This window comes from Lynx rufus, unplaced genomic scaffold, assembly GCF_022079265.1.
Source record: "Lynx rufus isolate CCGP_SWC_20201006 ecotype Redwood Valley unplaced genomic scaffold, mLynRuf1.p SCAF_6, whole genome shotgun sequence".
Lineage (NCBI taxonomy): Eukaryota > Metazoa > Chordata > Mammalia > Carnivora > Felidae > Lynx > Lynx rufus.
In genome coordinates this window covers 114521997-114547053 of record NW_025814878.1, presented here as the reverse complement: position 1 = coordinate 114547053, position 25057 = coordinate 114521997, and the positions used below count along the sequence as shown (strand labels likewise).

The window sequence follows — 25057 nt, the reverse complement described above, 5'->3', positions numbered from 1 at the left end:
TGACACTAATGAGGGAATCTTTTCAAGGAACTAGAATTACAACACAGCAGCCACCTGGATTTATATAAATAAAATGCCGTCAGGACCTTCATTTCAAGGTTAAGTAATTTGAGAGGTTAAGTAATTTCCCCAAACCTACAACACTATGTTATGGTGCAAAAAAGACAAGATTAAAGGTCTTTCTGACTTACAATTCTCTTCCCACCACCCCTTCAGCTCCTAAATACACTCACACGTACATTTGTTGAAACAACTCTGTCTTCCAGTGAGAGAAATAAATGCTCCTAGAGTTTCAAACTTGTGTGAAGCACAAAATTGGCTCACCATAGACGTCCAAAAATGTTTCACATATAACTAGATCAACCCTTAAGAGTACTAAATTAAACCAACCTTTCTAACTCAGGAAATTCTAAGTTTCAAAATTGGATCTTAATACTGAAACTCTGACCAGCAACAGATGATGCTTTTTCATCTCTGAGACTGATTGGTTTTCAACACAGAGATTACCCAATCCAGAAACAAAAATGAATTCCTTGGTTGGTATTACTTCGGATGTGGGTGAAGGATGGTCCTAGTCCTCACTGAAATTCGCCTGCTCCCCAGACCCTGTCCTCTCTGTTCTCCAACATGGCATGCCTGTGGTTCCCTAGAGGTTTCTTGATGGCAGCTCTGATGGTAATGCTGATGGTGCTGAGCCCTCCCCTGGCTTGGGCCAGGGATACCCCACGTAAGTACATACCTTGGTGCATAAGCTATTGTGGGGTAGAGGTAGAAAGGGAGTTAGCTTTGTCACCACATCCAGGCCAGGTCCCTTAGAAAATTCTGACATTTTCTTCAGTGACCACCCATCTTTTTTATATGGATCCTCCATTCTTTCCACAAAAAAAAGAGCCTGCACGCTTGTCCTTTCTACAAGAGCTTCAGGAGGGGCCTCCATATATATAGGCCATTTCTTCTTACTTCTCTTCTAATAAAACCTCTCCAGCCTTCCATCCCTTTCTTCAGATTCTTCAGAAGATTTAGAAATAATGGTGTCCAAACGGTTTCCCATCCAGTTGTTCCCTTTTTTATGTTGAGTTATGCCAAAAAAAGGGTAAGTTTGTCTGAAAATTTTATGGGGAGTCAAAAGAGATTAGAAAGATCTCTTTTAGAAGACCTTGTGTTATGGCCTCAGCAGGATCTCTGATGTTGGTGCCTCTCCCTAATATGTGAAGATATATCAAAGGGTCTCCCCCATTATTTCCCTATCCTTTATCCCCAAACCCTAAGGTTTGTAAGACCTGTATCCCTGTGCTATAGATTCTCTGACAGATGCTGGGGTTTGTTCTCCCTCTATTTCTCCTGTGGAGAGTACCCTAGAACTGAAGCACAGGACCTTAGTACTTGAAATGACCCTATAGGTAAGGAGCATCCCTGGGTGTTCTTTGATGCCTTAAAGAACTTAAGCTATCTTCTAAAACCCTGCCACAGGTTAGTGTTCATTATGAATCTATTTTGGCCTTTCTATACTATCAGCTTCTCCTACATCTCCCCTTTCTCTGGCCTGAGCCCACAAGAAGGAATTCAACTAATACAGAAAAAAATTATATGAAATTCTATTTGCATATGTCAAAAATAGTCAAGTATCAGCAATTTCATATGGTTCAAACTGGACACCCTGAGCAGGTTACCAGTGGTGTGAAGGTTGTTTATATTCCTGGGGCTGAAAGTCAAGGGAACTCACTGGCCTCCTGGAGTCTTAGCCCCAAAGTTTGTAGGGTCATTCATCATGCCCTCTCCTTAATTAGCCATGTTTTTTTCCCTCTACTTCCAGTTCCTCCCTATTCTTTCTTCAGCTATGTCATCACCATTACTGAAAATCCCCACTGTTTGCCCAGACCCTCAGCACTATCACAGATCCATTGGATGAAATGAATTATAATGAAGTGTTCTCCTTCTTAAAACCACTTTTCCTTACCTGGGAATGTGTCTTCTGACTAGTAGGAATAGAAAGAGGAAGTTTGTCTGAATTTTTCACAGGAAGTAGATGGGATCTAATGTATTATCAGAATAAAAGAATGTTGGAGCTTGAGCCCTTTCATACTTCCAGAATACTCGCAACAATCAGGTCCCAGAACACTGGGTTTCTTCAGCAGTTCTTAAGCAACTGTTATACACTGGGTTCTGTTCTAGGATCAGAGAATTCTATTTCGATAAGAAAGAAAGACCCTACTGTCATGGAACTTACCTAACAACAATAATAGGATAAATATTTAACAAAAAAGAAAAAAATTCCAGAGAAAGCTATAAACGCTCTTTAAAAAATATATCGGGGTGTGAAATGGAGAGAATTGGTTTCACTGACTTCAGCACAGTGGGTAGGTAGTTCTCCCTGAAAAGTGACACTAGTTGACACATGAGTGATGAGAACAAGCCAGTCATATGAAGGATCTAAGGGACAAGTGTTCCAGGGAGAGGGAACAGGGTCAATGTGTGGGAAGATGTTTGCTGAGTTTAGAAGATAGAAAGAAAGCAAGAGTGGCTGAAGCATAGCAAGCAAGTTGGAGAGTGACATAAGATAAGGTTGGAGAGGACAAAAGGAGCCAAATCATCTTAGATCCTGATGGCAATGGTAAGAAATTTGATTTTTATTTAGAGAGATGTGTGGGGCTACATAAGGGATAATGGTGATTCCATTTATATTTTAAAAAATAATTCTAGCCACCATGTGGAGATTGGAAAGTAGAAGGCCACAAATGGAGTCAGGGAATCCATCTGGGAGCATGATATAATTCTCCAGGGAAGACATACTTTGGCTTCATTTAGTGTGGTAGTGGGTGACAAAGACAGTAGTAAAGGCAAAGTGAACAGATATGGGACAGATATTTGTAGGACATGTTAATGAATTAAACGGGTGGGGTGGGTAGGTAGAAAATCAAGCTTATCCCTAAGGATTTTGTCTTCAATATTGAGTAGGTGGATGCTGATGCTGTTTACTGATAGGGAAAACTGAGAGAGGAAATTATTTGAAGTGGTAGTTAGAAATAAAGACTTTCTTTCAGTTTGAAATGATTGTTTTTAACTTCTTTAAAATTTTCTAATGTTTATTTTTGAGAGAGAGTGAGAGAGAGAGAGAGACAAAGCATGAGCAGGGGAGGGGCAGAGAGAGGGAGACACAGAATCCAAAGCAGGCTCTGGGCTCTGAGTTGTCAGCACAGAGTCTGACGTGGGGCTCAAACCCACAAATGGTGGGATCACGACCGGAGCTGAAGTCGGACGCTTAACTGACTGAGCCACCCAGGCGCCCCAAGTTTGAAATGATTTTTGATATTTATGTGCAACTCTCATTGGTCAGAGAGAGAGTTCAAGAGGAGGCCAGGTCTGGAGGTATGTATGTTGGTGTCATCGACACATATGCTGTGTTAAATTCCAGGAAAGTAGAGGAGGTCACATAGGGACAGAAGAGGGCAAGAACCAATGAGTTAGCCAAGGTGACTGAGAAAGGTACCCAACACATGGAAGTCAAGGAAAGTAGTTTTCTTCACTGAGGAGGGAATAGCCGGTTGTGGTAAGTACCACCAAGAGGTGGGTGAATTGAGAACGTGACAGCAAAGTGAACTGGGTTTGGTGGACTTGATGTTTGCAGATTCGGTCAAATATCCAAAATAGAAACCGGACTGGAGCATTTGAAAAGAGAATGGGAGCTAAAGAAATGGAGGATGGATTAGAGATAACTCTTGAGTAGTTGATCTCAGGGAAAGACTGTACTCTGGGATCAGGAAGCAGCTGGACCTAAAATATAAGAATAAAAGAGCACAGGGCAGGTGTGAGGAAAGGGCACAGAACTTTTTGGCCCTCGCCAAGCATGCCAGTCTCCCAGAATGTCCACCTGTTCACTAACCCAAAAGCTCCCTGAACCATCACTTTTGGACTTTTATGGAGGCCTCATCACATAAGCATCATTGATTAAATCCTTGACCATGATGACCAAACTCCAGCTTCAGCGTTTCCTCTCTCCCTGGAGGTCAGGGGGATGGGACTAAAAGTTTCAACCCACTTGGTTGATTCTCCTGACAACAAGCCCCAATCCCAAAGGGGTATCCAAAAGTCACCTCATCAACATAACAAAAGACACCTTTATTGCTCTTATCACTTAGGACATTTCTAGAGTCTCAGGAGTTCTGTGCCAGAAACTCAGACTAAGATCAAGTATATATTTCTTATTATAAATCATAATATAACAGCAACTGATTGCCAAGACAAAGAAATCAGTAAACTTTGGTCCTGAACAAATTTATTTTGCTGGAAAAACAGCTCTCCATTAGAACTAGATTTTTTGAAAACGTAAGTTTCATGTAGAACCAAGATTTTAAAGAAGTATGATAGTGGAACTTTTTTCCATGTAATTTTCAGCTTCTTCGTGATTAACAGTGACTTTTTCACCAGTTTTTTTCAAATGGTTTTCACTAGTGGTTGTCATGCTGAGGTTGCTTACCACCCCTCCTCCCTGTTCCTTCACCCCATGATTATTTGACAGTATCTGGAGCCATTTATGGTTCTCACACTAGGGGTTTCCTCTGACAGCTAGTGGGTAGAGGCCAGGGAGGCTGGTAAACAGCCTACTATGTCCAGACCAGGCCTCCCCAATCCACAACTACAAAAATGTGACCCAAAATGTCTATATAGTGCTGAGGCTGAAAACTGCTTTACACAGTACTACTTCTAACATTTCTATACTCACACTTTATACACATACTCTTCCTCTAATTTAGTATTCCATGGCTAATTTTAGCTTGTTTCATTACTAGACAGTTGCACAAATTCACCGCCTTTTTGTTGAATCCATTCATTCAAAGCAAGTGCAACTCTTCATTTTTATTTTTTGCTTTAAGCCAAGTTTTTCAATATTTCATGAGCTTTTGCTCATTACATCTTTATCGACTTTCAACAACTTGTGTTTTTAACTTTTAAATAGTGGTGACTGACACAAATATTTCCAGTACAATGGCATCACAAGTAAGAGCTCTGAGACACATTTGACTCTTTATTTTTTTTTTTTAACGTTTATTTATTCTTGAGACAGAGAGAGACAGAGCATGAACGGGGGAGGGGCAGAGAGAGAGGGAGACACAGAATCTGAAGCAGGCTCCAGGCTCTGAGCCATCAGCCCAGAGCCTGACGCGGGGCTCGAACTCTCAGACCGCGAGATCGTGACCCGGGCTGAAGTCGGACGCTCAACCGACTGAGCCACCCAGGCGCCCCCACATTTGACTCTTTAATTCATCAGATCAGATTTGCCATATGAATTTTGGCACAAAAAAAAAAAAACAACTTGATTTTCTGAGCTTCCTGGATTTAGAAATTCAGAAGAAGGATTGTGACCCTCTTTAGGACCATTAGGATCACAGTTTTACTCTCCTTAAAACTCTTCATAGTTTCCCATTTTATGTAGTATAAAGTCAAAATCCTAATATCGCCCTCAGGCTTTAAGTGCCCAGCCCCATGTGATTTCTCCAATCTAATCCTTTCCCTTTCCTCCTCTCACTGTCTGTGCTTCAGTGAACTCTTTTCTTCTGGTTTCCCAAGCAAATTCACCATCAGCTCTTTCAGGCTTTTGCACATTGTATTACCTTTACCTGAAATGTGTCTTCCTTTCTCACACACACACACACACACACACACACACTGTCGCTCACATCTACTTACTCCTTCTTGTCACATCCTAAACATCCCCCTTGAGACCACCTGTCTGGCACCCTAAGGAAACTCAGATCACCCAGTTATCCTCTGCTCTAGAACTGCAGGCTTGTCTTATGACATTTCTCCCCCCCAGATAAATAAAGTCCTGCCTGGCTGGGTTTTGTCCATCACTTTCTCTAAATTTTAAGCCCTGTGAGCGGAGGGGATGTGGTGGGGTTGTTTCCCTTCTCTGGGTTCGCAGGGGCGGCAGGGGCCTGAGCCAGCTCAGCCCAGACCAAGTGTTGGGTGGGGGTGGGGGAGGGGGACGCAGGTGGGACGTGTGTGAGGCCAGGAAAGGGTTGTGGGAGGCGAGGAGGGAAGTGGGTGTCTGTCGGGAGGAGGCGTCCAGGAGGAGACGGTGAGGGGCAAATCCTCAGGCTGGGAGGTCCGCCTCTGAACGGGAAACCAGTGACCCTGAGAGGCTCCCAGGAGAGGAGTCACCTCCCCCGCCTCCCCCACCCCCGCCAGCAGAGGAGAAAAGAGCGGTGGGTGCTGGTGGTTTGGGGGTGCGGGTGGAGCCCCCGAGGGGTGCCGGCATCAGTTCTTCCAGAAGCCCGCGGGTGACCGGGTCGCCCTGTCCCCACAGCACATTTCTTGCTCCTGTGGAAGGCCGAGTGCCATTTCACCAACGGGACGGAGCGGGTGCGGTACCTGCGGAGACACTTCTATAACGGGGAGGAGTATGTGCGCTTCGACAGCGAAGTGGGGGAGTTCCGGGCGGTGACGGAGCTGGGGCGGCCCACTGCCAAGTACCTGAACGGGCAGAAGGACTTCATGGAGGGGAGGCGGACAGCGGTGGACTGGTACTGCAGACACAACTACGGTGTTGGTGAGAGCTTCACGGTGCAGCGGCGAGGTGAGCGGGGGCAGGGGGGCTGGGGCGGCCGGGGCTGCGCGTGTGCGACTGTGAGACAGAGACTGGGTCCCAGTGAGCCTACAGGGTGTTGAGCAAGAGCACGTCACGGGGATCCCTGCGAGAGTGCGACGTCAGGGAGGGTGTGCTGTGTCTGTGGGGTGGGGACCAGTGTGGTGTGTCCTTGTGTGGCTGTGGGGAGTGTGTGATCGTGTCCCTGTGTGACTGTGAGACAGTGTGGGAGGGGTGCCCTGTGATGTGAAGGGGGCTGTGGGCCTGGATAAGGGGACAGGGAGGGAGGGTGTGTGGGGGAGAGGGAGCAGAGGGGGGTGTCAGGCATCCTTGGTGGCCTCTGAGGCAGAGGTTAGACAGTACAGGGGCTGGAGGTGGTGGACTGACTGGGGCAGGTTTTGGAGACATGGAGAAGGCAGAGGACAGTGTCTCCAGTTGGGGGCGAACGTTTACCAGAAGGCAGATGAGGATAGAAAAGAGTGGGACGGATGTGAGGAGGCCAGTCACACTCTGTTTCTGACATGTGTGTGCCCTTCTTTCTTTTTTTCTTAATTTTTTTTCATTCAGTGTTGTTGACATACAATGTTTCATTAGTTTCAGGTGTACAACATAACACCTTTGACAAGTTATACACTAATCAGTGCCCACCACAAATGTACCATCTGTCACCATACATGACTATTACAGTGTCATTGACTATAGTCTTTATGTCATGCCTTCTGTTCCCATGGTTTACTCATCTCATAACTGGAAGCCTGAATCTCCCACTCCCCTTCACACATTTTGTCCATTGCCCACCTCCTTTCCCTTTGCAACCATCAGTTTCTTCTCTCTATTTCTAGGTGTGATTCTGCTTTCTGTTTGTTTATTCACGTGGTTTTTTTAGATTCCTCATGAGTGAAATCATACGGTATTTGTCTTTATGAGTCTGACTTAGTTCACTTAGTGTAATACCCTCTAGGTCCACCCATGTTATCCAAATGGCAAGAATCCATTTTTTATGGTTGTGTAATACTCCATTGTATATATGTACCACATCCTCCTTATCCATTCTTCTATTGATGGACACTTAGGTTGTTTCCATATCTTGGCTATTGTAATGTTGCAATAAACATAGGAGTGTATATATCTTTTTGAATTAGTGTTTTTATTTTCATCAGATAGATACCTAGGAGTGAAATTATTAGATCATATGGTATTTCTAATTTTTTTTTTTGAGGATGCTCCATACTCTGTTCTACAGTGGCTGCACCAATTTGCATTCCCACAAACAGTGTATAGGGGGTTCCTTTTTCTCCAAATCCTTGACCACACTTGTAACTTCTGATCTTTTGTATTTTAGCCATTCTGAATGGTATAATGTAATATTTCATTGTGGTTTTGATTTGCATTTCCTTGATGATTGGTGATGTTGAGCATCTTTTCATGTGTCTGTTAGCCATCTGTATGTGTTCCTTGGGAAATGTCTGCCCATTTTTTAATCAGATTTTTTTAAGATTTTAATTTTTTTTAAGATTGTTTATTCTTGAGTAATCTCTATATCCATCATGAGGCTCAAACTCACAATCCCAAGATCAAGAGTTGCATGCCCTACCTGCTGAGCCAGCCAGGCATTCAATCAGATGTGTGTGTGTGTGTGTGTGTGTGTGTGTGTGTGTGTGTATTGAGTTTATAAGTTCTTTATATATTCTGGATATTAACCCCTTAGAGTATATATAATTTTCAAATATCTTCTTTCATTCAGTAGGTTGCCTTTTTGTCTTGTTGATGATTTCCTTCATTGTACAAAAGGTTATTTGGATATAGTCCCAATAGTTTATTTTCCTTTTGTTTCCTTTGCCTTGGGAGCCATATCTAGAAAAATGTTACTATAGCCAGTCTCTGAGAAATTACTGCCTGTTCTCTTGTAAGATTTTTCTGTTTTAGCACATGCCTTTCTTAATTCTGAAAATTCTGAGATAGGGGCACCTGGGTGGCTCAATCAGTTAAGCATCCAACTTTGGTTCAGGTCATGATCTCTCAGTGAGTCTGAGCCCCAAGTCAGGCTCTGTATTGACAGCTCAGAGCCTGGACCCAGCTTTAGATTCTGTCTCCCTCTCTGTCTGCCCCTCTCCTGCTTATGCTCTGTCACTCTCCTTTCTCAAAATAAATAAACATTAAAAAAAATTTTTTTAATTCTGAAAACCCTAAAATAAGTGTGCCTCTGTGTACATAAGCATTTCACTGAGAAAAAAAAAAATATCAGACTAATTGTTGAGGGCTGGGAAACTTTGAGGCACCTCTACTCTCTCTAAGGCTTCTGTTAGGTAAATTTCCTGGGACTTTTTTCTTTTCTTAGAGAATATGTTTACACATAGTTGAAATGATTGTAAAACTACCTTTCGAATTATAATTTTGATTCTTATCATTAACATACTGATGTATCTCTTTTTATAATGTCAATCATATTTAAGTAGCTAATACTATTTGTATAGTTACAGCAATTTACTTCACAATCCCCTTTGTTAGGTTCTTTCAATATTAACACTAAGTTGGAAATTTCTCTATTTTTTTTTCTAAGCTTCTATTTTTTTCACATATTTATATGTCAATTATAATTACTGCCCTAAGTATTTTCTATTATCCTATTATCTCTGAGATCCCAGTTTTTTTCAGTAATTTTATGGGTTCCCTATGTAGTAAGATTGACACTTAGCTGCTATTTGATTCAGCATTTTCACCATTTTCAGGTATATATCTCATTCTGTTTTTTATTTTCCATGTTAAGAATTTACACATTTTTACTTACTGAAATGTACTGTAAAATTGTTGCCAATGATTCACCACCAATCTGAAATCTACTACTTTGTGGTATTATATAAATGTTGTCCACCAAGTTTTCCATTTCTTTTAAAACAATTGTATTAAGTGAGGGCCTGATAGTGTCAAAGATGGTCTCAAATGGTAAACACAAAACTAATGAATCCCAGAGGCTGCCCTGGCTTCAAATATCAGTTGAGAAAAAGAGATAATTATAAAATAACAATTCCAATAAATGTGGCTTTTTGTTGTTGTTGTTGTTGTTGTTGCCAAGGATAGAGATGGATCACCTGAGTGTAAAGATAAGAACTTTTTAATGAATGACTTTCCTTCCTTCTTTCACTCTCCTTCAGGATCATGCTTTTCTTGAGACTCAACTCATAGATACATAAAACCATCTCTGTGTGTTCCTGCCTCCCAGGGTGGAACCATTTCTGTCATTTTCTAAGGTGTGAGTGCACTGAGGTAACATTCCCTGGATTTCCTACCTTTTATCCCCATCTAGACAACTGCTGTTCCCCAATTTATTCATAATGCTTTGAATCATATTTTCTCTCAAAGTAAACAAAAACAATAAATAGCTAGCATATTATGAAAGCTGAGTTCCAGCCACTGTTCTACATATTTTAGATCCATCGATCCTCATAAAAGCCTAAGAGGTAAGTTAATATATTTTCCCCTTTGTAGGTGAGACTCAACTAAGGCACAGAAGAATTTAAAAATTCTCCCAGGTTCAACTAATAAGAGTCAGAGCTTGGATTTAAGCCCAGGCAGCCTAGCTCCAGATGTGATACCTTCAATTAATATATCTTATGTCAGGCAAAGATTTGTAAACACTTCAACAATGAATAACTGTTTCACACTATGGAAAAAAAAAACACATAAATTTCCCTAACACGTCTCGATTCTAATGGGCCTGTGCTGTCAGGATTGAATTCAAGACTCATGAGACTGGCTGGTACTGAGCCACGTGGCCAGCTTTGTGGGAGGCCGGCACGAGATGCAGCCTGGGACCAGAGACCGGAGGCAGGAGGGCAGCCAGCCAGGGAGACTCACTCTGTCGTCCTCACTTAGTCCCGCTACCACTTGTCTTCTAGTTGAGCCGACAGTGACCGTGTTCCCCTCGAAGACGCAGCCCCTGCAGCACCACAACCTCCTGGTCTGCTCCGTGAATGGTTTCTATCCAGGCCACATTGAGGTCAAGTGGTTCCGGAACGGCCAGGAGGAGCAGACTGGGGTCGTGTCCACAGGCCTGATCCGTAATGGAGACTGGACCTTCCAGACCCTGGTGATGCTGGAAACAGTTCCTCAGAGTGGAGAGGTCTACACCTGCCACGTGGAGCATCCAAGTCGCACGAGCCCTCTCACCGTGGAGTGGAGTGAGAAGCTTTCTGATCCCATAAGTTCCTCGCCCAGCAGGGAGGGGGCTTTGCTTTCCCTGAGTGTTAGGTCTCTCCTCTCCCCACATCATACTGTCATTTGCTCCATGTTCTCCTCACCACAGGTCCCTGGGGGTAGCCGAGTGATTGTTTCCACAAAGACCTTACTCCTTGGGAGACAGTTATGCCTGGCAGGCAGAAAGAGGTCATGCCTGTTTTGAGCCTCCCTGGGATATCACAGTTCATGGTTCCCCCTTGACCCTGGGCACCAGCCCCCCACCTCGGGTTGGACTTGTGCTTTTGGCACTGTTGCTCTGGGTTACCCATTGTGACCTAAAAAGAGGTACGTCATCTACAATGTAGGGACCTTCCTGACATGAGGAGAGTCCAATCTCACCTCAGGTTTCTATTAGCTCTGTTCCCCTGGACAAGCTACTTAAACCTCATGGAGTCCCACGCTCCTCCTCCATCAAATGTTGAAGTAGTGGATTTAACAGAGCTGTGATATTTAAAACGACTTCATTGCCTGAGTCTATTATATATTCAGTGTGATTTTGAAATCTCTTTTATGGTAACGTCCAATTATTCTAGTACCTTCAGGCAGACTTCTTCCCCCATTCTCAACGCTCTGAATCTGAGTCTCAGTTGGAGAAGGAGGACTAGGGATAAACATCACTACAACTAGCTTCTTCTCTCAGGGGTACAGTCTGACTCTGCACAGAGCAAGATGCTGAGTGGAATCGGGGGCTTTGTTCTGGGTCTGCTCTTCCTTGCGTTGGGTCTGTTCATCTACTTCAGGAATCAGAAAGGTAAGGCACCTCTTGGTAATTAAGACCCCCCGTAGAATTTTTAGGGGAAGAAATATGGCTTTTTTAAAGTTATTTCTCTGTGTATCAGTGGCTCTTTATAAAACATCTCTTTAACCTGGAAATTTCCTGGAAATCCAGACATTTTCTGGAAGCGCATGGAGATCTTGGGTAGAATCCCAGGGGCAAATGCAGAAGGAACCACTAATGAAATCACAGTGGATTTGTATGACAGAAATTTCATGGGTCACCCCTCTCACTTTCTGCTCTCCTCTCAGCCCTGCCATCATGTGATGTGGGTGGTGGTGTTAGAGAAGTCTAAGGAGTGGTCTCTGGGGCTGGGGACATTGTATCTGGGGACAGACTTGCCGCCATACTTTTAAGTATATATGTTCCCCCTCTCTTGCAGGACACTCTGGACTTCCTCCAACAGGTAATGCCTTTAATCCTCTTGTAGAGATAGACTTGGCCTCTTAGAACTGATGTAGAGACAACAAGCCAGGAGACAGAAATTATAGGAAGACTGAAATGTGATCAGTTTGCAGTAAAGCTTCTTTTCACCTGTTAATAAATGGTTTGCACTCGAAAGTAGCTTTGGTTCAAGGATACTTAAGAATATGTTCTTCTTACTGTGGTGCTTTGACACGAGGCCCTGGGAGAGGGGAGAGGAAGCTGCTTGTGGAGGTGGGTCTGGGAACAACACTCTACTCTGTCTTCTGCAGGACTCCTGAGCTGAAGTGGAGATGCTGACACTCCAGGAAGAACCTTCTTTTCAAGCTTCTTTGCAGAGTGAAAAGGTTCCCAGCTTGGCTAGGGGAAGAAATCTTGCTGCTTTAAAAGTTAGTTCTCTGTAAATCAGTGGCCCTGTAGAAAGCATCTCTTTAACCAGGAAAGGGCCCATATTTCTTCCACAAACACAGTGCTTTCTCAGGATCTGGTTTGCCCTGGCTTCAGTGACCCCGCAGAACCCATGCTTCCTGATGGCTCCCTCCACCCCGTCCTTGACCTGGAAGCCCCAGTACTGACTGCAGTTCCTTATCTTCATTCTCTCCCAGCCCCCTGTGAATGCAGCCCTTACAGCCTCCCCTGCATTGGAACTCACCTTCTGCTCACATGTCTTTAGAAGCTTTTCTCAAATAAACGTGGAGTGAAAATCACCCCTTTCACATAGTTTCAAGGAAAAGAAGTATTTAAAAAGGAGATAAAGGGAGGATTCTATCACATAACAATCATGGTTTTCATTTATACTCCTGAATTTTGGTTACATGTGAATCTGAAGATTTGCTTGGTTCCTTCCCTGTTTTTCCCTTGGGTCTTCTGCATTCTGTGACTTGGCATGTTTACCTGAGCTAGAAGGAAGCCCTTAATGAACCCATATCATGTTGGTGTCCTATGTCTCTGTGTTCTCAAAGAAAAAGACACACATGGGTCCCTTTGCACCATGGGATATGAAAGAAGACAACAAATACAAGAAATGCAGGTTTCAGTTCAAAATGGTGACAGAGGAAGATCCTGAACACACCTCTTCCCATGGACACACTGAATCTGTAGCTACATATGGAACATTTTCCTCTGAAAAGAAAAAAAACGAAAACAAAAACAAGTAAAACTGGCGGGGTAACCCCTTTACGTAGGGCAAAAGAGAGGGAAGCCAAATGGAAGTTAGTAGGAGAGGCTAAGATACAATGTCACCACAAACTCCAAGGCCAGCAGGCAGCCGTAATAGGAGAGATCTCAAAGCCCAGAGTTTCTCCCTGAGGACTGAAGGGCTCATACCCCACATCAGACACTCCAACTTTTAAGACCAACACCTGAGAGACAAACCCCCAAAGCATCTGGTTTTGATGACTGATGGGGCTAATGCCCATGAGATGCAGGAGGCTGTGGCAAACTGAGTGTTTGAAGGTGGAAGAGGGACAGTAAAGTATCCTCCAAACTGAGAAGGCACTTTGAGACCAGGAAAATGAAGCAGGTGACTCCATCGAGTTTGTGCAGTTTTATTCAGGTAACTTACTGACGGGGCATCAGGCAGGCAATGATCCATGTGCTGTGCAGCTATTCTCTGCAAAGTCTGGATCTTAACCCATGCATTTTATAGAGCAAGGGGTTGTGGTGAGGTCAAAGTGTCTTAACGCTTAACAGACCTTGTGGAAGCACCTGTGTGGCAGAAAGGGGTGGAGGTGACTGTGTTATCTCTACTAGGTATCTAAACAACTTTAGAGAAGGCTAGAACAAGACTTCCTGCATTTCAGTCATGGCATACACTAACCTCCAAGAGGCCTGGAACATTAATCCCCAAGGGAGGTCATTGCATGGGTAAGAACAAGATGGAGGGCCAAAGAAGGGGTCAGTATTGTCAGCATTACTACAGGAGAAACAGCTCTTTAAAAAAAATTTTTTTTTAATATTTATTTATTTTTGAAGGAGAGAGAGAGAGAGACAGAGTGCTAGCAGAGAAGGGGCAGAGAGAGAGGGAGACAAGGAATCTGAACAGGCTCCAGGCTCTGAGCTGTCAGCACAGAGCCCGACACAGGGCTAAAACCCATAAGAACCCACGAATCATGAGATCATGACCTGTGCCGAAAGACACTTAACCAACTGAGCCACCCAGGTGCCCCCCTCCAAGAAGAAACAGCTCTTAAAGGGCCCATGAAGATTCACCTGCCCCAGGGTCCAGCAGAGAAACAGCCCTTTGAAACATGCCCAGACTTATATGAAAGAGACTTATTTTTAATTTTAAGTATTGGTCTTAGGGACAGGGGCCTCTGGGAACACTCTCTGGGTACAGATGCTTGTAAATACCATCTTCCCACACCCCCCTCTGCCTTGCTAAAAAGCCAGCAAGTGCAATCTTTTTTCATTCACCTTTTTCTTTATTTATTTGCCTTTTTTCTTTTCTTCTTATTTTCTTATCATTCTTTTTTTTTTTTATCATTTCTTTTCTTTTCTCATGGCAGTTCCCATCCTTGTAATGCCCTCTGCCTTGCTTTCACCAGTGGGCATCATCTTTGTGCTATCCCTCTGCCATGTTCTACAGCATTAATATCTCCCAGAGGGGAGCTTCTACATATGTCTGGTGCACTGGATTTTATGCCTGGTGACCTGGTTTTTGCAGCTGCCACCCAAAGAGGTGTCCCTTAATTGCCTGGCTCCAAGGGCACTGGGACTTGTGTCTCAGGTTCACATAAGACTACAACAATCAGAGAGGCAGTTCTTGGCAATTGTCTGTAGGACTGATTCTTGGTGGAGGAATGCTCCCAGGATACTGCACAGGGAGCAGACTGAAACACACGCCCAGTCTTTCTGAGGAAGAGGCCTATTTGGCTTGCAAATTTGTCCTGAGGGGCAGGCTTCTGGTTTGGCACACTTCTAAGATATACAGAGGTGCTCTCAGGGAACAGAGACCAGTTGATGCAGTCTTTGTGCTCTCCGTTTACCTTATTATAGCTCACCAGTACCTTACAGAAAGGAGCTTATACACCCTTTTCAGACTAGAATAATGTCTGCCCTTTGAAGTCTCCGGAAAGGTTTACAGCCAGCCCCTTAGATGTGTGTTTAATTAGAAGCCTGCTGCTCAGGCTACAGCTATGGTGATAAGCTAATCAACCCGTTTTGCAGAACAATCGAGCTTCTGGGTCTGTTGCTTCTTGTTGTGCCCTGAGGGTGGGAGTTACTAGAGAACTCTTTCTCTTTTGGTTACCTTGGTGGGGGACCTGCAAACTTCAGGCCAGCTGGCCACCAGAACCAGGTGAAGTGGAGTGTTTCCCTGGTGACAGCAGCAAAAAACAGGGAACTTGAGAAGGGTATTTAAAATATTTAAAATAAAAATTAAAAGCTCATTATCATTAAGGAAACCTTCATAAAACTTCAGCAGATTTTTCAGCAGAAACTTTTTTTAAATCTTTTTTTTGGGGGGGGGGAAGATCACACACAAGTGCACAGGCATCATTGGGGAGGGGCAGAGGAAGAAGGAGACAGAGGATCTTAAGCAGGCTCCATACCCAGTCCAGAGCCCAATGCAGGGCTTAATCTCATGATAGTGAGATCATGACCTGAGCCTAAATCAAGAGTTGGACATGTAACGGACTGAGTCACCCAGGCCACCCTCAGCAGAAATTTTAAGAAAGAGTGTATTGAAGATGTTGTAAGAAACAAATTCCCAACCAAGAATACTCTACTTAACAAAGTTATCATTCAGAATTGAAAGAAAAAAGGAACACTATTAGTAACAACAAAACATGAAAGTATAAATCTCACTGGTAAAGGTACATATATAGTAAAAGCAGTGGATTAATATACAGTTTATGAAGCTGGAATAGAGGTTAAAAGACAAAAGTAGTAAAAATACCTGTAACTACAATAATTAATTAAGGGATGCATAGGATAAAAAGATGTAAAATGTAACATCAAAAACACAAAACATGAGGGAAATGTAAAATTTAGAACTTTAGCATGTCCAAACAAGTTATAAACTTAAAATAGACTCTTCTAAGTTGTTATATGTAAGCTCCGTAGTAACCACCAAGCAAAAAACTATAATAGATACATAAAAATAATAAGAAAGGATCTAAGCATAACATTAAAAAAGTCTAAAACCACGATGGAAGAGAGCAAGAGAAGGAGAAAGGAATGGAGGAATTACAAAGCATCCAGGAAACAATTAACAAACTGGCAATAAATACATACCTATCAATAATTACTCCAAATATAAATGGACTAAATTCTCCAAAAGATGTAGTGGCTAACTGGATAAAAATATAAGGCCTATCTATATGCTGCCTACAAGAGACTCACTTCAGACATAAGCACACACACAAACTGCAAATGGAGAGATGGAAAAAAGATATTCCATGTAGATGTAAATCAAAAGAAAGATGGGGTAGCTATATTTAGGTTGACAAAATAGACTTTAAAACAAAGACTATAACAAGAGACAAGGGCATTACATGATGATAAAGAATATAACATTTGTAAATACACATCCAACATAGGAGCACCTAAATATATAAAGCAAATGTTAACAGATCTTAAGAGAGAAATCGACAGCAATACAATAACAGGGGATTTAATATCCCACTTTCATCAATGTATAGATCATCCCGAAAGAAAATCAATAAAGAAACTATGGCCTTAAATGACACATTAGAATGTATCAGATATATAAAAAACTTTCCATCCAAAGGCAACAGAATACACATTCTTCTCAAGGTCACATGAAACATTATCCAGGACAGATCATGTGTTAGGCCACAAAATGAGTCTTGTTAAACTTAAGAAGATTAAAATCATATCAAGCCTCTTTTCCTAACACAATGGTATGAAACTAGAAATCAATTAAGGATGAAAACTGGAAAGACCATGATCAAGATTAACATTATTGCAATTAGTATCAACAATAGTACTGAGGGAAAAAATGTTGACAATCAAAAGAATTTAGTGTTTAACTCTTGTTCTGGAAGCAAAATAAACCAACCACCATGTATTTAGCCTAGATGATAGAACCAGTTGTCTGTAGGACTGATTCTTGTTGTACTTTTATGTTTTTCATCACTTAGAATTTGTATCAGCAATAAAGTCCTTCTAGAAAAGCTTAAAATTTCTAATAGTCCCTATGTTATTTTTCTGCTTTGATTATTAGAAAGCACGTTTTCTCTGGTTAATAATGTAGCCATGGTTTAGATAATTTTTTTTTGTGGCTCCTTTGTTCTTATTTGAACAACTAACTTCTCTGAAAGCTTTTTCTTTAAGATTAGTTCCCAAATTCTGACATATAGAAATTCTGACCTGACAGGATAACTTTTGCACCCAGATCATCTTTAGCATTTCTAGATGGAATGTATGTAGCATATTTTTCTCCAACTTGCTTGTGTAACCTAGAGAATGAACATATGACCAAAAGATAGATGTTAGCAATAATCAATGAGGGTCATTTACTCCAAAGTTCTTAAAATGGCTCTACAATATTGAAAGAGTTGGTTTCAATATAGAAATCTGTTACATTTCTATAAACTGATAATGAAGAATCAGAAAGAGAAAGAAAGAAAGCAATCCCATTTATAATTGCATGAAAAAAATAAAATACCTATGAATAAATTTAACCAAGGAGTGGAAAGACCTGCACATTAAAAGCTATAAGAGGGGCGCCTGGGTGGCGCAGTCGGTTGGGCGTCCGACTTCAGCCAGGTCACGATCTCGCGGTCCGCGAGTTCGAGCCCCGCGTCGGGCTCTGGGCTGATGGCTCAGAGCCTGGAGCCTGCTTCCGATTCTGTGTCTCCCTCTCTCTCTGCCCCTCCCCCGTTCATGCTCTGTCTCTCTCTGTCCCAAAAATAAATAAACGTTGAAAAAAAAATTTAAAAGCTATAAGAAATAGGGGTGCCTGGGTGGCTCAGTCGGTTAAGTGTCTGACTTCAGCTCAGGTCATAATCTCATGGTTTGTGAGTTCAAGCCCACATTTGGCTTTGTGCTGACAGCTCAAGCCTGGAGCCTGCTTTGGATTCTGTGTCTCCTCTCTCTCTGCCCCTCCTCTGCTTGCACTCTGCCTCTCTCTCTCTCAAAAATAAATAAACATTAAAAAAAATTAAAAACAAAAAAACTGTAAGAAATTAATAAAAGAAATTAAAGAAGACATAAATAAATGAAAAGATATTCCATGCTCATGGATTGGAAGAATTATTATTAAAATGCCCATAATTGCCCAAAGCAATCTAAAGATTCACCACAATCCCTATCAAAATTCTAATGGCAGGTGCTTGGGTGGTTCAGTGGGTTGAGGATCTGAATCTAGATTCCAGCTCAGGTCATGATCCCAGGGTCATGGGATCAAGCCCTGCATGGGCCTCCATGCTCAACATAGAGCCTGCTTTAGAGTCTTTCTCCCTCTCTCTCTACTCCTTTCCTGATGCCCCTCTCCCTTGCTCTCTCTCTCTCTGTCTCAAATTTTAAAAAAAATTTTTAATTAAAAACAATTTCTCTAATTCCAATGGTACTTTTTCACAAAAATAGAGCCAAAAATCCTAAAATTTGTAAAAAAAACAAAGCCAAAGAAAACTTGAGAAAGAAAAACATTCTGATTTCAAACTGTATTACAATGCTATCATAACCAAAACAGTATGGTATTGGCATAAAACAGACACATAGATCAATGGAATAGAATAGACACCCCAGAAATAAACCCATATATATATATATATATATGTTCAATTCATTTATGTACAGCATAGTGACTGTAGTAACAATACTGTACTGTATATTTGAAACTTGTTAAAAGACTAGTTTTTAAAAGCTATCATCACAAGAAAATTACATTTGTAACTATGTGTGGTGATAGATATTAACTAAACTTACTGTGATGATCATTTCATATCAAAACATTATATTGTACACCTGAAACTAATATAATGTGTTAATGATATCTCAATAAAAAGAAAATGTTTATAACCAAATATACTCATATGGGCATAACAAATCTCAAATGCCATCAATACAATGATATCCCTGTGAACTGTGGCAACTGTATTTTTCTGATGACCTCTCAAAAGTAGACAATAGCAATATATACATATTAAAGAGGTGTATTTGAGAAGTGCTCTATTCCATAAGTCCAGTAGCCAGTGCTGTTGTTTCCCAGTAACTTCTCTCTTTCTTCTGATAAAAGACTGCATCCCCATGAATACTCCAGTGGGCAACTGACCTTCATATAGCTATCAAATACTTCATCACAATGAACAGAGATATTGGTTGAAGGATAAGTATATGGCTCAGTGTAGCCAATAATTATCCTTCCTGGAATTTTCTACCAGGAGTGATGATTAAAGCACCATTGACTTAAGGCTAATGTACTGGAAGGATGTGACTTGAGAAGTGAGAAAGGACAGCCATATTTGTCACAATGTTGAGCAAGCAGTGAGAGAAAATAAGGTCAACATACCAGGAGAAACAAAGCTTAAGGGACAGAGAGCTAGGACAGAGAAACAAGAATGTGACCCTGAAGTCTCTCTTTCTCTTTCTCTCTCTCCCCCCTTTTCTTTTCCTATCTCTGTCTCTGTCTCTCATTTTTGCTATCTTTTTTAACTTATTCTTTTAGACCTGGTTTCCTATCAATTGTAACTGAAAGAATCTCAATTAAAGCTAAAACAAGTACGTGGAATTTGGTTGAGCATATGGCATAGGCTAAAACATACAACCATTTGAGTTTAGCTGGAAATGCATCCATCATGTAAAGAATGCCAACCGGTACTATGTGGGAACATACCAGTTGAATAAAATATCTCCTGTAGTCAGATCATGAGCCTACTAAGGTTCTAACATTAAAAATATTGATGTATAATTGATATAATAGTACAAGAAAGAATCAAATTTCTTTTTAAGCCAATTCACCCAAAAGCATAAATACTAACCACGTTTGTTAAGTGGTACTTTTTCTCCCAATAGCTAAAAACCCAAGAGAGCTGAGACATGAGTGGTTGCATAGTATATGGAACTGGTACAACTGGAATTATCTGCTCCATAAAGACTTGCTGGATGTAGAGTTAAGCAAAAAGGAACATACAGAATGAGAAATTATTGTTGCCCAGAAAGAGTAAGGGAAGCATTTGTGTGAGCATGTACAATGATCATTTAGAAACCTTCCAGGTGTAATACAATTCCTTCCTGATAAAGTTACAAATATCTTCCATTTAAAAAGCTATTAACTGGAATGGGACCCAGAAGATGAGTCAGAGAAGTCTGTCTCTTTGTCACCATTTGCTTCCTATTCATAAGAGAAGAAAACAAGTAAATTAAAGACCTGGGACTATGGTTGGAACACCTAAACCTGTAGTAATGAGAGAAAAGCTACAAGAATTGAGCCTGTATACATTTAAGCATCTTGACTCAATAAGAATTTAGTTTTAATCAAATTTCCCACTAGGATGAAAAAAATGTTTCAAAAAGAATTTAGGATTACATAATGCTTAAGATATTCTTTAGTATCCAGTGTGTCTACAACTACCCCCATGCTTCATTAAGCACACCAGAATGATGAGGTCACCTAAACAGTGCAACACACAGAAAAAACCTACCCTGTGCTACCTCACAGAGGAGCCATGTGAGAAGAGAGACAACATAAACCCTTCTTGGAATCAGAGCCAAGGTATAGCCAGATTATTAGACCAACCTCACTCCTCTTCCATCTCAGCAAGTTATGCTCTAAACCTTTCCCCCTTTGAGGGGAAAGGGAAAAAAAGAGAGGGAGGGAGGCAAAGCTTAAGAGACTCTTAAAAACTGAGAATAAACTGAAGGTTGATGGGGGGTGGGAGGGAGGGGAAAGTGGGTGATGGACACTGAGGAGGGCACCTGTTGAGATGAACACTGGGTGTTGTATGGAAACCAATTTGACAATAAATTTCATATTAAAAAATCATAAATAAATAAATAATAAATAAATAAATAAATAAATAAATAAATAAACCTTCCCCCCTTTGCTGATAGTAGTTTTGTTGTGGTTATGCTATTGTTTTCTCCTGCATTGAAGAAAGTTGGATTTATCATTTCACTTGACATCCACAGCAGAATAAGAAATTCATTATTACCAGAGATGCTGGACTTGAGAGTCAAAGTGATTTTTTTTTCTCTCTTTAAAATTGGACAAATGAGTTTGGTTGTATATGAACTACATAAATTCTACTTATAGGGAGAATCTTCTGAATTTTTTTTAACAGAAATAAGAGAAAGCAAAAAAGCAGAGAGAGAACATATCAGAATGTATCAGCCTTGTATAATGGATTATGATAGTAGTATTATGATCACCATCATCATTATCATCATCATCATCATCATCACTGCTATCGTTATCTATCCAACCTTGCTCTTTTCCATCCTTGTTTAGAGAAAGAAAGAAAAATGTCTCCATCCGTGACACAGAAGTGACACCAAATCCAAGGCCTGGACAATCAGAGCCCCACATCTCCCTGGATAAAAGTGATTTGTTGAAAAATCGGAGTGCCACTCAAGCTGGGATTTCCACAGATTGTTAAATTGAGGCTAACATAATGGTCTCTTGCTATTCAGGTAAGGGGCTAAAGTATGAGATGGCACTCCTTAATCCCCAACACCTATTTAACCCATCCCCCCATCTGCCTCCCCCTGATACCATCAGTTTGTTGTCTGTAGTTAAGAGTCTGAAAAAAAAAAAAATGAGGCACCTGGGTGACTCAGTTGATAAGGCACCCAACTCTTGATTTCGGCTCAGATCATGATCTCACAGTTCATGAGATCAAGCCCTGAGTCAGGTTCCGTGTTGACAGCATGGAGCCTGCTTGGGATTCTCTCCCTTCCTCCCCCTCTCCTCTCTCTCTCTATCTCTCTCTCTCCCTCTCAAAAATAAGTAAATAAATATTTTTTTTTTATTAAAATTTTTTTTTCAACGTTTATTTATTTTTGGGACAGAGAGAGACAGAGCATGAACGGGGGAGGGGCAGAGAGAGAGGGAGACACAGAATCGGAAACAGGCTCCAGGCTCCGAGCCATCAGCCCAGAGCCCGACGCGGGGCTCGAACTCACGGACCGCGAGATCGTGACCTGGCTGAAGTCGGACGCTTAACCGACTGCGCCACCCAGGCGCCCCAGTAAATAAATATTTAAATAAAGAGTCTGTTTCTTGGTTTGCCTCTCTTTTTCCCTTTGCTCATTTGTTTTTTTTCTTTATTCCACATATGAGTGAAATCATATGTTATTTGCCTTTCTCTGACGGACTTATTTCATGTAGCATAATACTTTCTAGCTCCACCAATGTCATTGCAAATGGCAAGATTTCATTCTTTTTGATGGCTAATATTCCATTGTATATATATAGTACATCGTCTTTATTCATCTGTCAATGGATACTTGGGCTGTTTCCATAATTTGGCTATTGGCAGATAATGCTTCTATAAACATCAGGGTGCATGTATCCCTTTGAAATAGTATTTTTGTATTCTTTGGGTAAATATCTAGAAATGCAATTGCTGGATCCTAGGGTAGTTGAATTTTTAACTTTTTGAGGAACCTCCACACTGTTTTCCAGAGCTGCTCTACCAGTTTACATTTCTGCCAACAGTGTTAAGAGGGTTTCTCTTTCTCCACATCCTCGCCAATATCTGTTGTTTTCTTGTGTTGTTCATTTTAGCCATTCTGACAGGTGTGAGGTGATATCTCATTGTAGTTTTGATTTGTATTTCCCTGATGATCAGTGACGTTGAGCATCTTTTCATGTGTCTGTTGGCCATCTAGATATCTTCTTTGGAAAAATGTCTATTCATGTCTTCTTCCCATTTTTTTCATATTTTGTTTTTCTTTTGTTATTGTTATTTAATTTTATTTTTTTAACTTATATCCAAATTAGTTAGCATATAGTGCAACAATGATGTCAGGAGTAGATTCCTTAATGCCACTTACCCTTTAGCCCATCCCCCCTCCCACAACTCCTCCAGTAACCTTCTCTTTGTTCTCCATATTTAAGTGTCTCTTATGTTTTGTCCTCCTCCCTGTCTTTATATTATTTTTGCTTCCCTTCCCTTATGTTCATCTGTTCTGTGTCTTAAAGTCCTCATATGACTGAAGTCATATATTTGTCTTTCTCTGACTGACTAATTTCGCTTAACATAATACACTCTAGTTCCATCCACATAATTGCAAATGGCAAGATTTCATTCTTTTTGATTGCCGAGTAATACTTCATTATATATATATATATATACACACACACACACACACACACATATATATATATATACCACATCTTCTTTATCCATTCATCCATCCATGGACATTTGGGGTCTTTCCATACTTTGGCTATTATTGATAGTGCTGCTATAAACATGGGGGTGCATGTGTCCCTTCGAAAGAGCACACCTGTATCCTGTGGATAAAAATACCTAGTAGTGCAATTGCTGGGTCGTAGGGTAGTTCTATTTTTAGTTTTTTGAGGAACCTCCATACTGTTTTCCAGAGTGGCTGCACCGTTGACATTCCCACCAACAGTGCAAAAGAGATCCTTTTTCTCCACATCCTCACCAGCATCTGCTGTTGTCTGAGTTGTTAATTTTAGCCCTTCTGACAGGTGTGAGGTGGTATCTCATTGTGGTTTTGATTTGTGTTTCCCTGATGATGAGTGATGAGCATTTTTTCATGTGTCAGTTGGCCATCTGGATGTCTTCTTTGGAGAAGTATCTATTCATGTCTTTTGCCCACTTATTCACTGGATTATTTGTTTTTTAGGTGTTGAGTTTGATAAGTTCTTTATAGATTTTGGATACTAACCCTTTATCTGATATGTCATTTGCAAATATCTTCTCCCAATCCATCAGTTGCCTTTTGGTTTTGCTGATTGATTACTTTGCTGTGCAGAAGCTTTTTATTTTGATGAGGTCCCAGTAGTTCATTTTTGCTTTTGTTTTCCTTGCCTCCGGAGATATGTTGAGTAGGAAGTTGCTGCAGCCAATGTCAGAGGTTTTTGCCTGTTTTCTCCTCTAGGATTTTGATGGCGTCCTGTCTTACACTGAGGTCTTTCATCCATTTTGAGTTTATTTTTGTGTATGGTGGAAGAAAGTGGTCCAGGTTCATTCTTCACAGGGCGCTGTCCAGTTTCCCCAGCACCACTTGCTGAAGAGACTGTCTTTATTCCATTGGATATTCTTTCCTGCTTTGTCAAAGATGAGTTGGCCACATATTTGTGGGTCCATTTCTGGGTTCTCTGTTCTGTTCCATTGATCTGAGTGTCTGTTCTTGTGCCAGTACCATACTGTCTTGATGATTACAGCTTTGTAAGACAGCTTGAAGTCCAGGATTGTGATGATTGAATTCTGGAAAATAATGAAGCAGAAAAGAAGAGGGAAACAAAGCAAAAAATCATGATACAAGACTGAGAGAACTCAGTGACTTGTTAAAAAGGAATAACATTCGAATCATAGAGCCACAGAAGATGAAGAGAGAGAAAGAGGAGCAGAAAGTTTATGTGAGTAAATTATACCTGAAAACTTTCCTGATCTGGGGAAGAACACAGACATCAAAATCCACGAAGCACAGGGATGCCTGAGTGGCTCAGTTGTCTAAGCATCTAACTTCAGCTCACGTCATGATCTCGCAGTTCCTAAGTTTGAGCTTTGCATCAGGCTCTGCATTAGAGCCTGGAGCCTGCTTCAGATTCTGTGCCTCCCTCTTTCTGTGTCCCTCCCCTGCTCATGCTCTGTCTCTGTCTGTCTGTTTCTCTCTCTCTCTCAAAAATAAAAATAAACACTAAAAGAAATGTTTTAACCCAAGAAGCACAGAGAAGGCCCATTACATTCAACAAAAACCAACAATAATCAAGGCATAGCCTAGTCGAATTCACAAAATACACAGACAAGAATCCTGAAAGAAACAAGGGAAAAAAAGTCTTTAATTACAAGGGAAGATAGATCAAGTTGTCAGGAGATCTATCCACAGAAACTTGGCAAACCAGAAGGGAGTGGAAGGATATATTCAACATGCTGAAT

The 25057-nt window shown here is 41.2% G+C and overlaps 1 protein-coding gene across 1 annotated transcript; it reads left to right on the top strand.

The window, feature by feature from the left end:
* The first annotated feature begins 569 nt into the window (after positions 1 to 569).
* Positions 570 to 12724, top strand: LOC124528600 (DLA class II histocompatibility antigen, DR-1 beta chain). Its single transcript, XM_047102279.1, has 6 exons — positions 570 to 727; positions 6305 to 6574; positions 10480 to 10761; positions 11460 to 11570; positions 11977 to 12000; positions 12290 to 12724. Exons 1-6 carry the CDS (start codon positions 628 to 630, stop codon positions 12301 to 12303), a joined length of 801 nt encoding a protein of 266 aa, XP_046958235.1. The 5' UTR covers positions 570 to 627; the 3' UTR covers positions 12304 to 12724.
* Positions 12725 to 25057: the final 12333 nt, after the last annotated feature.